Raw genomic sequence first — 12794 nt, forward strand, 5'->3', positions numbered from 1 at the left:
GCGGCCCCTGCGACCCTGCCCAACGGCGCCGTTCCTCCAGGGCAACCCCTGCGGCAGCGGCAGCAGGTGCAGCAAGCAGCTACAAGGCCGGCCGCTTGCTTGTGCACAAGGTGAGGCGGTCTCTGCTCTACTCTCTCTCTCTCTCCTGTTTCCCCTTTCGTCCATGTCGTAGATGCCATGCCCGTAGATTTGTGGATTACGGATTTCCATCAAATCTCATGTCGTGTGCCATCAGCTCATGGATTTGCCAGGTCCCAGATGGAAGAAGGGCAAGGACGGCAAGGACTTTGCAGCACTCACAGTAGCCAATCCCATGTCGACCATAATCGCCCAGCTCCAGGCTAAACTGAGGGACACAGAAGCCGTGGCGACTCTAGCCGCGCACACCAGGGACGCGATTCTCGAGGTCGGCAAAGACCCGCACCAGCCGGCCCCGACCGCGGCGGCCTCCTCACGCTGTGAGGAGCCGCCCCAGCCACTGCGATGAGCCCGCGGCAAGACGCCGCCGCCACCGTGGGGATGCTCACCTGCTGCTACCGAGTACCGCCAATCAACCGCAGTGATATCAAATAACACAGATCCCAGTCGTTGCCTGCAACAACTTCGTTCTCCTCAAGGTTGTTCAAAACCAATGTTGACGATCCTTACTGGCTCCGTATTATTTCTCCTCTTTTCTAATTGCCACACTGCAGCCATGGTGTTTGATGAAATGTGCATGTCCGTAGCTTTGATGATTAGGAGCACCATGATTAGATTTTTTTAAATTTGCTATCACTGTGATGCAATGTTCTATTTAGTTCACTCATCACCAGAAATATGTGACAAGTAACTATGTAATGATGATTTACTTAAACCTCAGGCAAACCAAGTAATTACGAAATTACCAAAGGTGATTTACTTAATCTTTAACACAAATCTCTGATGGCAAAAGTAATATTCAGTGTTAGTGATCAATGTAGTATTTGCACTTGTCTAAAGTAGCTTATTGTACATGAACGATGGCTAAAGCAAATTCAGAACTTGGGCTACAAGCATTTAATTTTCTTTGATATAATCACATCCCCTGAAGTGCTACAAAGATAACCTAATGAAACTCAAGCAAAACTACAACAGCTCAGCTCAAAGTTAGCGCGGCAACGCCGCGCCCTAGCTTTCTAGTTTAAACCAATCCTCAATCAGACCATGTCTGTTAACAAACTCCAACTTATGCACAATTGTCATCTCTAAGGCTTCGTTTCCTATAACAGGCTAACACAAGAATATTCACATGGATGGACCGAATTAGTTGTAATTGCTAGTCCATCCACGAGATTTGGAAGGATATCTGGCACATGCAAACAGGCCCAAAATGGAGTTTCGTAAATCGAACCACTGTGTCCAACTAGTAAAAGGGGTACACTGGACAGAGACCTCCAGCCAATATACGCACTGCGTTGCTGTGGCAATTTCTACTGCAAAAACAAAACGTCATACCAAAAAATTATTTCATCAATCAAAGCTCCACATACAGCCCTTCAATTTCCTCCTGGGCACAGGCACCAGACAAGCTTAATTGTGCACGTCCACTAAAACGACATACCACTTCTTTTAACTTCCTAACCCTCATCAGGATCATAGCAGATTCTTCCGGGCAAGTAATACACCCACTGCCGTGCACACGACAACAGAGATCAGCCCATCTCGAGATCTCAAGCGTTCCTTCCATGTTAAGGGCTCAGAGACTTTCCTCAAGACTTCCCGGAACTGTTGTCTGGTGTCATCCAGCGATCCAGAGTTGTCGATCACTATGTCGGCTTCTGACTTCTTCAAGTCCAGCGCGAGTTGTGCATTGATCCTGTTCTGCGCTTGCTCTTCAGAGCACCCGTCTCTTGACATCAGCCTCTGAATCTGGGTTTCTGGGTTAACCCAGACCACAATTACTGGATTTGTCCATCGATCCATCTTGGTCTCAAACAGCAGTGGGATGTCCAGGATGATAACCTTGCATCCTTTCATCCATAGTTTCACTATCTCCCACATTATTCCCCAAGAAATATGTGGCGCCAGAAGACTTATAAAACCAAAAAGTTAAAAACAGAACAACTCCTATTAGCAATGGCAAATACTGACAAAAAAACAAATGGTTCAGCTAGCTGAAAAATTAACAGAATAAGAATACCAAAAATTGCCAGTAAGAAGAAATTGTGTCATCAAGCGATAGTCATGAAAATCTATATTAAAAGGGCAACGGAGAAGCAGGTAGACCAGTGTCATAGTTAATTACTTAATTATAACATCCTTATTGTACTTATTTTTATTCTCTTCAGCATTGTAGCATAGCTAATGTTTGGTCTTTACTTTTATTTTCTCCAGCCTTGTAGCATAGCTAATGTTTTGTCTTTTCATGTTTAATGGTAACAATAAATAAATCAAATAAAGTTAAACAACACTAATACTTACACAAAGAATGATAGTTGGACAGCTGACTCATGTGATATTGCATAATACAACAAAATTGACACGTATTACTGCATTCATAAAAAACAGAGAGTGAAAGGCGATGAAATATTTCAAATCAGTGAAAGGTGTACCGGTTTAGAAGTTGACGTTTTGATGGGTCAGAAAATACAATTTGCCCTAAGTGAGCTCTGTTAATTTCTCCACTTTCCAACAAAATATCATTCCCGAAGGCTTTTACAATCTTCTTCCAACCTGCAGTGCCTTTCTGCACTACATCCTATAAATGCATGGTTTTTATAATCAGTACAATGTTTGTAGAGCAAACACAGTTGTAACAAGCTTACAGCATCCTATAAAAATTTCAGAACTTTGAAAATATAATTATCAATCATGCTTTCCAGTGCAAGTAATGTATCTAAGCCATTCATTTAGTAACTATTGTTGTAGTTTTGTGTACACTGGCTATCAGGTTGTGTATAAAAGGGCAGAGCCTCGCTCCAGGCACTGTGGCAGCAACGATTTTCTGTTCCGGTCTTTATTGAAGGTACTAACTAATATTAGAAAATAGAAGAGAGCGTCTACAAGATCATACAACCTGCCATTCTCATAAAAGTGTGTTGCACATGTTGTCAATTCCTATTGCAGTGTTACGTTTGATTGTTTGGTATAGGATCCAGTTGTAAATGGTAAGGAAAGGGAAAAGAGAGGAGTGACAAAAACATGAGGAAACAAGTACAATAGCAATCTGAAATTTTATAGTGTCTATAAGTTGAAGGCTTCATAAAAAATCATCGCGATGTCACAACTGTGTGATATGATCTTACAAGATCCTTTTGTTTTCTTTTCTTTTGGAAGTGTAAACTAAAATAGTACTTCTGTTTGAAGTAATAAATGAGGAGCCTAAGCTCTAAGTTACATGCGTGAAACACAGCTACAGCAGACAAAAGACAATGCTAGCAGCTAAATATTGGAGTCATATGTGCTTAATGTTTATAACCTACTAAAGACCTTTGATTTTGGCCAAAAGCGCTGTTTGTGTAGCCTATAGAGAGATAATTTAGAAAGAATTTGACATAATGTTTGTACGAAAGCACTATGAGAGGCAAGAAAGGCACAAAGTTCATACTTTTTCTTTAGAGTATATATAAAAAAACTGCACTCCACACAAAGGCATCTTTTGAACTACAAGTTCCGATATTGGTAATGTACCAAATCTAACAACATTATGCCCAGGCAAGCAACAGAGCAGCACACAATTTGAGTTCTAGAAGCAATAATTAGTAGTCTGCGCGGATAGCATCAGATAGCTCCAAGGTTTGGGCCGCCTGCTTAGCTTACCCGAGCAACGATGTCGGCGTCGACGACGGGGACGCCGGCGTCCTTGAAGAGGTTAGAGACAGTGCTCTTCCCGGACGCGATCCCGCCCGTTAGGCCGACCAGTCTCATCTCCTCGGCTTCCCCTTCTTGCTGTAAACGAAGATAGAGAACACGCTCAGTCGTCGATCTCGTACTTTCACAGAGTTGAGCACTAGGACGAGAGGAGATCCAAATTGAGGGCGAATAATTTTTACCCGGAGGTGTCGGAGTCGAAGGCGCTCCGGCGGCGTTGGAATCGGCGGCAGCGATGGGGTGGAGGAGGAAGGGAGCGAGGTGTGGCTTGTTCACGGTCTCCTTGGCAGGCTTTTCTCCGGCTCCAGCTCGGGCTAGGGCGAAGACCGTACGGATATTTTCCAACCTACCTACCAAATCCTTTTAAAAAAGTCTACTATCCGTATATGAGTTCGGATATTCAACATTCAATATCGTAATCTAATCTGAATACTTAAATCACATATTTATGATGTCATCCGTCATAGTTGACACTATCTGTATTCGAATCCAGACAGAAATATGAAAACAAATATAATATTAGTGATATCCATTCGTATCCGATCCATTTTCATCCATAGCTACGGTTCACTCCTAGGACACTAGGAAACGTTCCAAGGAGCATTAAGTGTCACATCGGACACTAATTTAGGCTCCGTTCGCTGGTCTGTAACTTGGCTGAAACTGGTTGAAAAAGACTGTTCTGACTGAGCCTGTGTTTAGTTCCAAAATAACTTCCCAAAAAGTGCTACAGTACCCATCACATCGAATCTTGCGATACGTGTATGGAGCGTTAAATGTAGACAAAAAAAACTAATTACACAGTTTGGTGGGAAATTACGAGACGAACGTTTTGAGCCTAATTAGTCCATGATTGAACACTAATTGCCAAATAAAAACGAAAGTGCTACAGTAGCCAAATTCCAAAATTCCCTCCAACTAAACACGCGCTGAATTGTTGTGAGAGAAAAACACTGTTCCGGCTAAAAAAAGAAGCCGAACAAGCCGAATGGGGCCTTAGAGTATTAAATATAGATTAATTATAAAACTAATAATCGCGTAGATGGAGACTAATTTGCGAGATGAGTCTATGAAGCCTACACTCGTCTCGCAAATTAGTCTTTATCTGTATAATTAATTTTATAATTAGCTCATGTTTAATTCTCTTAATTAGCATCCAAATGTCTAATGTGATAAAAGCTAAACTTTAGTCCCCGGATCCAAACACCCCTCAAAGCCGTTTTTTAGAAGTCATCGAAGAAACCCTTTAAAAGAAGCCATGCCAAACACTCCTAGTTATTAGGTTTTTTTTCCTGATATAAGACACTAAAAAATACATCACATCTTACATATTTAAGGAAAATAAAAGCTAGTACAAAAGATAAACAAAAAACACAAAACAATTTTTAAAAATAAGAGTACATCAAAGACCAAAGTAGCCGTCTTCTTTCTTCGAACGCCCATTGTCTGCTGAAAATTGAAGACCGCACCGAAAAGACAGGAAAGAAAAAGGACAATGCAAACACCCTCACCAAAAGACTTTTAAGACCGCAAAAGTCACTCGCCGCAAACAACGAGATCTAGTATCTACTGAAAGAACATAGGCTATGAGGAGAATCCTCCAAAAAATGCAGGTGTACAATCCTTTACCATCAAACAGAGCGTTGAAGATGTCGAATCTTACTGTAGAACAAACCAAAAGAAAAGATGACACATCAAAAGCCAACTAACTGCTTCCTCTGATAAGCACACCAAATAACAAGTTCTAAAGAAGATTAATAGATCCGATAGACCAAAATCTCATTGGCCCTTTGTCAATGCAAGATCAAATGTCGTTGAGGTAGAGGTAGAGGCCGGAGACATCATATTCCAAAATACCATCGTTGCCACCACCTCGTTGATTACACCATAAATCAAACCCTAAACCAACAAGGATCTTAAAACCCAACCTAAACCTATAAAGGACAAAGGGATCGGATCCCCGCTCCTCTGTCCATCGATGAGATCGCCAGTTGGGAGAGAAGAAGAGGACCGAGGCGGTGTCCTAGGAGAGGGCGGTGGTGTGGTGGTTGGGAGAAAAGTGGCGGCATGAGGCATGGAACGGATAATGGTTTTTGTTTTTCAGTTATTAGTTGGTTTGATGAAAAACTAGCGTTCAGCTATTTAGGTCAACCGATGAGGTCAACAAGATAGACAACAGGGCAAGCGCCAGTGGGCTAAATGGCTGATCCAATTAATATCCATCTTAGTCCACGTGTGTTAGATTAAAAATTAGTTAATGTTTCATCTCAATATACTAATACCACGTTCTATCTCAAATTTATCACCGTTTTAGCTTTTCTGGGTACATAGCTTTTACTATGCACCTAGATATATAATTATTCTAGATACGTAATAAAAGTTGTGCATCTAAAGAAATCAAAACCACCTATCAAGCCCTTTGGAACAAAGGAATAGTTCTCAACAATTCCTTTGAAATTCATATAGATTGGGTCATCTAAAGGAATTTTGGAGGAAAGTAAACATGAGCTCCAACCTCATTGTTTTATTTCCTATGATTTTCCTACAATGCTTTCAAAGGCATCTTCACATACTTTCCTCTATTCTGAAACCCTATATGATTTGAAGTGCTATGGCATTTGATTCCTATGTGTTTTCCTATTTATGCTTTTGTAAATCCTTTATTCCAAAGGGGGTCTAAATTGGAACGCAGGGAGTACACATAAATTGAGATGGATACAAGTATACTGAACGAGATGTGGAGAGTTCCAACAACTTCATATTAAAAAACACAAATTCAATGTGAGATATGTCGATCGTGCACTATGGTGATCGCGTGACCACACGGCGCGTGAACTACTAAGGGTGACTTCACCCACTTGACTTTATGCCAGCGTCATGGGTGGATGAGAATTGGATCGCACACATATAAACTCTTATACTCCATAGATTCCAAATTATAAGTCGTTTTCACTTTTTTGATAAATATAATTTTCTATATATGTAGAGGGACGGATTCACCCCTTTCTGTTATTTCAAAGCCATTTCAAAAGCAATTTAAATCAGTTTGAACTTAAATCAAAACCACACAGTACAAAGATACAAATTCACTGGCATGTGTGCAACAACACGTGCCTAACCTTACGATGGATTTTAATTTAATAAAAATATTTTTCCTATGTTTGAATGCACAAATAAAAGTATAATTAAATCAATTTAATATATTTTAAATGAATACAAATTTTAGGGTGTTACACGGACAAAATGCTATTGTATATGTTGTCTGTAATTATCTGGCCTGGAATAAAAGCACTTTGAGTTGGGGAGTTAATGTCTTGCAGAAGATGTCGTAATCTATTGACCAAACATTTTGAGATTACCTTGTAGATGACATTGCATAGGTCTATACTCCTTGAGTTCTTGGCATCTTTGTTTTTTGGAATTAGCACAATAACTGTGTCATTTATTCCTTCTAGCATTTTACTAAAGGCAAAAATGATTTACTCCTTTGATGACATCATCTTTATCAGATCCCAATTTCTTTGGAAAAATCTAGCTGGAAAACCATTTGGTCTAGGTGCTTTTAGAGGACCTATTTGAAATAAGGCATAACTGATTTCCTCATTTGAGAAATCCTTGTACAGAGAAATATTCATGTCATCGTTTACTCTCGCCTGCAGGTTATCAATGATTAAATCAGGTTCCACTAAGTCATCTATTGTATAGAGTTTAGTGAAAAAAAATAACCATTTGTGACTTTGGCCCTGTTCGTTGGGAGGAATTTGGAGCAATCCGGAGGAATTTGGGATAGCATGAACAGTGTTTTCAGCCCTGAACAGTGAAAACCGGCTGCTTTTGGCACCAGCCGATTTTGCTGATATGTACTTCATCTGGATGCTTAAGATTATGTTTTTCTTTGCTCTCTAGGAGGGTTTTGGTATTCATAGAGAATTCTTGTATGGATGCTTGTGTATGCATCTTGTGAACACCTGATCAGAGTAATAAAATTCAATTGTCTCATATCGATGTGTTGGTAATCTCGTTCCTCGTCTTGGCCGGTTCTTTATTCTTATGCCTAGCTTGTAGTTAGATCGATTTCTTGTTCATGAGTATAGACTTGATTTGATCTATCGAAAACTGTGCTACGACATGGTGCTATTGATCCGAGAAGTTTGATTGGTTAAACGTTATTAAATTTTGCTTAATCACGAAATTAGAGTTTAATCTATTCTCGTCCTCTTGATCAGTGTGCTTGTTATTTTTATATCGAGTTCTAGATCCCCAATTGATGTGATTCCAGTTGCATTAATTAAAGAATTACATCTATTTTAATCTGCAAAATTCAGATCAATTGGAGCTAGTGGAGACACAAAATTCTGTTCAGACGGGCTTTGTATTTAGGGGAAGCCTTAAAATTTATATTTAGCTTCAACAATCATTCACCTCTTTGATTGCCTATCTAAGTATGAATCAATCTTACATATTTTGGTTGGACACATAACAAATATTCATACAATACAACAAAGCAGTTATGGGCACTAAGGGTCTGTTTGGTTTAGCAATGAGCTATGAAAAAGCTGATGTAAACTATATGTTATAGAAAAGCTATATGTTCGGCCGACAACGCTGGTGGGCCCGCCCATGCCTAGTGTTACGATCTCGTTTAGCACCGCGATTTAGGTCTAAGTAAAATTTTCGAAACGAGTTCTCAGAATTTTTGGATTTAAAATGTACTTGATGCGATAAGTGAATCATGTGTGACTCAGTTTTGTGGACTCAAATAAACGCTCAAGATAAATTACGCAGTGCGTAGAAATATTCAGGAATGTCCGACGACGATTCTAGAGAACGGTTTGTTCGGTTAGATTAAGCATGATAATCAACTTTTATAAATAAAATAAAATCCATTAATAAATAGAACGATACATATATATAAACTCACGGGTTTATTTTGTTAAGCACGAACTGACGAGAAAGAGAGCGCAGCAGCTTCGTTTATTTTTCCGGTGTACAACGTACTCGCCTGACATTACTTTTGATTACTGTCTTGTTCTCATCGTGGCCCTGCAATTCTCTGCATTGCAAAGTCTCCGCATCCATCCGCATCCATGCTCCCCGGCTTTTGCTTTGCTTCTGTCTCTGACTTGATTACTTCTGTCTACATTTTGCCGAGCCGAACTACCGTGTGTGCACCAATGCCACAACTCTGCTCTCCCTCCCCAGCTCGCCATCCCTCTGTTTGCCTCGCGTCGACGCCGACTGTGAATATCACGATTCACAAGTCTACCACTAACAGTCAGGATGCTCGTAAGTAATGCACGACTAATAACAATCTAGATCCTTCCCATGTAACTACAGGCAGTCAACATCTTCCTGGAATTGGTTCCGGCTGTACAGCCACTGAGTCACCGCAACCAGAACCAGGTGCAACCAATAGAAAATCTAACTTCCAAAGCATACAAAGGACTAGAAGCTGATGACAGTGATTAGACTAAGCTAGCCTGCTAACCACGACCACACTGTTGTGTTCAAAAGGTATACCCGGCCAGTCATAGTATGATGATGGCTCAGACTTTGGTCATGGTCACCTCTGTAGTCAAGACTTGCCCTTCGGGCACTCCACTTCTCAGGCACCCTTTCCACATGGAACGTTGTAGCACCGTGGAAAACACTGTTCACCGTAGAAAACACTGTTCATCCGAGCATCACGCCATGCACAATCAGCGCTTTATTACCTTTAAGCAAGCTGGTTAGCCACTAACCTTACGATGTGTCGCTGTCGCACCTTCGCGTCTCCTGCCTTTTAAAAGGATACGCCGAGTAGCCGAGCCTCTGCTCTCTATAGCTCCAACTCTCTTCTCACTCTCTCAACTTCCTTGCTCTGTCTGCAAGCTGCATGCGGGTCGGAGTTGATCTTTACTTGCCGGGCGAGGTGAGCAGCTCATGAGCATCCCCTCGCTCTCCTCTCTTCCCCCATGACCTTCTCCCTGCTCCTCTCCTTCCAACCCGAGTTGCCCACAAGCTCCACAAGCTTGGCCATGGCGTTCACGCATGAAGCAAGAAGAACGCTCGTAGCTTTCTCTCTCTCCCATCCCATGCATGTGTATAGGACGCATGGGCCCTGAGCAACAACACATGCAAAAGAACCATGCCAAACACCCACGTGAAGACCAAAGAATATTCCCTAATCACACATTAGTCTTTTTCAGCGTGATTAAATTGCGGCCACCTCGCACAACCAAATGCCAAATCCGATTCCATCGATTCTTCTTAAATTCATCTAAAATCAAACTCTATCTCTCATATAAATTTCATGATTTTTAGAGCTCATTTGAATTTATGTGAATATTTATTTGTGTTTGTTTGCCTATTTCGATCGTTGCGTGCTTTTAATTGACGGAGTGAACGAGCCAGAGAACGAGGACGTTGGAGGCCAGTACCGTGAGTTCGAGGCCATACCCGAGATCTCGAACTGCCAGTAGGAGTTTGCCGAGGACGCTGATGGAGGAACGATGAGGGATCGTGGGATCAACTGGAGTAGCTGAAAGATGATGCTATGGTGATCATGTCATGGAAATGGAAGGCTAACTTTTGGTTATATCTTACCCATGCAAGCCCCAGTGCATGACCCCTACTTTCTGCAGTTTAAATTATATTTATGCATTAAGTTTTAAGGAGTTGGATGAAACCCACTTGCATATATATCTCTTTATCCTATGAGTCTTACTAGTATGACAGGATCGTGTAGATTGATATGCTGCAGGACTCCGGTAGAAGCCGAGTGATTGCCTGTCACTCGCGAGAGATAGGAAATATATTACTGTATTATTATCACTTGAAAAATATAAATGGTGGAAAGGAAAATGGTGACCAGGCCAGGATATGATTTGGATATTAGTGGGTGTAAGAAGTTGTGTCACCGCGGATGCGGGTCATAGCTTGGTTACATCGTTTTTCTCTGTTTAGTCGGTTAAGGACCGATCGTTGCATAAGACTCTAGGCAGGTCATAGACTTATTATCCCGAGCACATACTTGTGTATGGGCGCTTGGAGGACTTGTTGCTCTCTTGTCGCGGATCCGGCTCTTTCCGGACCGACTGTCAGGGTTTCTTTTTGGTGGAGGAGGTCCTTGCACCGCACTGAGTCCGGGACTCAGGGGCGGGGGCTTGGAGTCCCAGTTTGGACGGAGACCTAGACACCCGGGACAGGAGAGTGATGGGTTGGTCCTGCTTGTGCCTAGGGTACAAGCGTGACGTGTGTTTTCAGGGTACCTAGCTAGGGGCATTGATTCGCGAATCGCCGGGTGATCCGGTACGACTTGTCTACAGTTTAGCATCGTAGTAAGAACTGAAGATGAAAGATGAAAGATGGAAAAGGAAATCTGATTGCTTACCACCTGCTTGAAAGTAGCACAGGTGCTTACATAGAGTAGTTAGTTAATGAACCAATGCGGCTATTAATAAAAATCGAATATAAGGACGCACCCTTAGTAATGCTTCCTGTAAATGCAATAAACCCACAAGCCAGATAGCCTTGCATATCCTTGGAGTCTTTTTCTTTTCTCCTATCGGGTAAGTCTTACTGAGTACAATTGAGTACTCAGAGTTTTATTCCCCCTGTTGCATATGACAGGTGGATGCTAGAGCTGACCCTTGTGTGTGGATACCTCCTGGTGGGCTCAGCGAGGATTCCTTTACGCTACGATCGTAGTTTATTTATAACTCTCACCAAATGTTTTCATAAATGAAAGATTTATAATATATTGTCATAACTTATATACTAATGCTTCATTATGCTATGAATATCTATTTATTTCTGCTGTAATTCTGATCACATGTTTATATTCTGCTGTTCAATTAAATTTTTCATAACTCTGATAATATGATCTCATTCCGCTGTCATATTAATAAATATTATACTCTGATGTTGTATTAAAAATGATGTAAGAAATGGTTAAATGATGTAAGCTTTATTCTCTCATTTGTGATCCTGATGGCAAAAATGTGGACTTTCGGGTTCTCCCCTGGGGCGTGCCCGACGGAACTGAGTAATTTAGTGTTTTCCCTCGAGTGTTTAGTGTCTAATAGAAGACGAGCACTCATGTGAGGCATTAGATTAGGCGGTTCTGCCACATGGCATTCCATTCCATCCTAGCGGACATCGTGGTGAACTAATGCGCCTGTCAGCTTTCATATGAGGGTTAGTCAGAACAGCACAGGCACACTCAACACTGTTCTTGATGTGAATCCTCTGGTATGGCCCGTCAAGGCCACAGGTTACATCGAGGCGTGCCAGTCTCTTTCTTAGTGTCAGAGTTTCGACCCGAGCCCATACGCTTGGACCTAGAGTGGTTGGCGGCGGTATGGGTCCCCGTCAGATGAGACGGAAACCGCGTCCTTAGGGTCGGTTTAGGCGGAACCCGCACCCAAGGGGTCAGGCGAGATGGAGCCCGTGGCCTTGGGCGAGACAGAAACCATGGCCTTGGGGGTCGGGCGAGACGGAGCCCGCGGCCTTGGGCGAGACCCATGTGGCTTCGAGGTCGGGCGAGACAGAGCCCACAGCCTTGGGGTCAGGCGAGACAGAGCCCACACCAAAGGGGTCGAGGGAGACAGAGCCCACGGCCTTAAGGTCGGGCGAGATAGAGCCCGCGGCCTTGGGCAAGACCCCTATGGCCTCGAGGTCGGGCGAGATGAAGCTCGCGGACTTGAGGTCGGGCAAGATGGAGCCCGCGCCCAAGGGGTCAGGTGAGACAGAGCCCATGGCCTTTAGGTCTGGCGAGACGGAGTCCGCGACCTTGGGGTCGGGCGAGACCTTTTAATACATCTTGCTCCATCCGAGAAAATCAGCATGGGCGCTAACCTCCTTACTTTGGGTATCCCTAATATCGATACCTGACAAGGCTATTGGGTGAGACCGCGCCCACCGCCATGGTTGGTAGTTCATAATGCCGCCGAAGCTTACGTCGTCCATACCTTCAGAGTTTGCAG

General features: G+C 42.5%; 1 protein-coding gene across 1 annotated transcript; it reads right to left on the reverse strand.

Moving 5' to 3' along the window:
• Positions 1–1157: 1157 nt before the first annotated feature.
• On the reverse strand, positions 1158–4147 carry LOC136452175 (dephospho-CoA kinase-like). The gene is made up of 4 exons (XM_066452816.1): positions 4011–4147; positions 3778–3906; positions 2571–2716; positions 1158–2050 (listed from the first exon to the last, which is right to left on the reverse strand). The coding sequence occupies exons 2-4, from the start codon at positions 3883–3885 to the stop codon at positions 1612–1614; spliced, it is 693 nt and encodes a 230-aa protein (XP_066308913.1). The 5' UTR covers positions 3886–3906; positions 4011–4147; the 3' UTR covers positions 1158–1611.
• Between the last annotated feature and the right edge of the window lie 8647 nt (positions 4148–12794).

Source organism: Miscanthus floridulus, chromosome 5 (assembly GCF_019320115.1).
Source record: "Miscanthus floridulus cultivar M001 chromosome 5, ASM1932011v1, whole genome shotgun sequence".
Taxonomy (NCBI): domain Eukaryota; kingdom Viridiplantae; phylum Streptophyta; class Magnoliopsida; order Poales; family Poaceae; genus Miscanthus; species Miscanthus floridulus.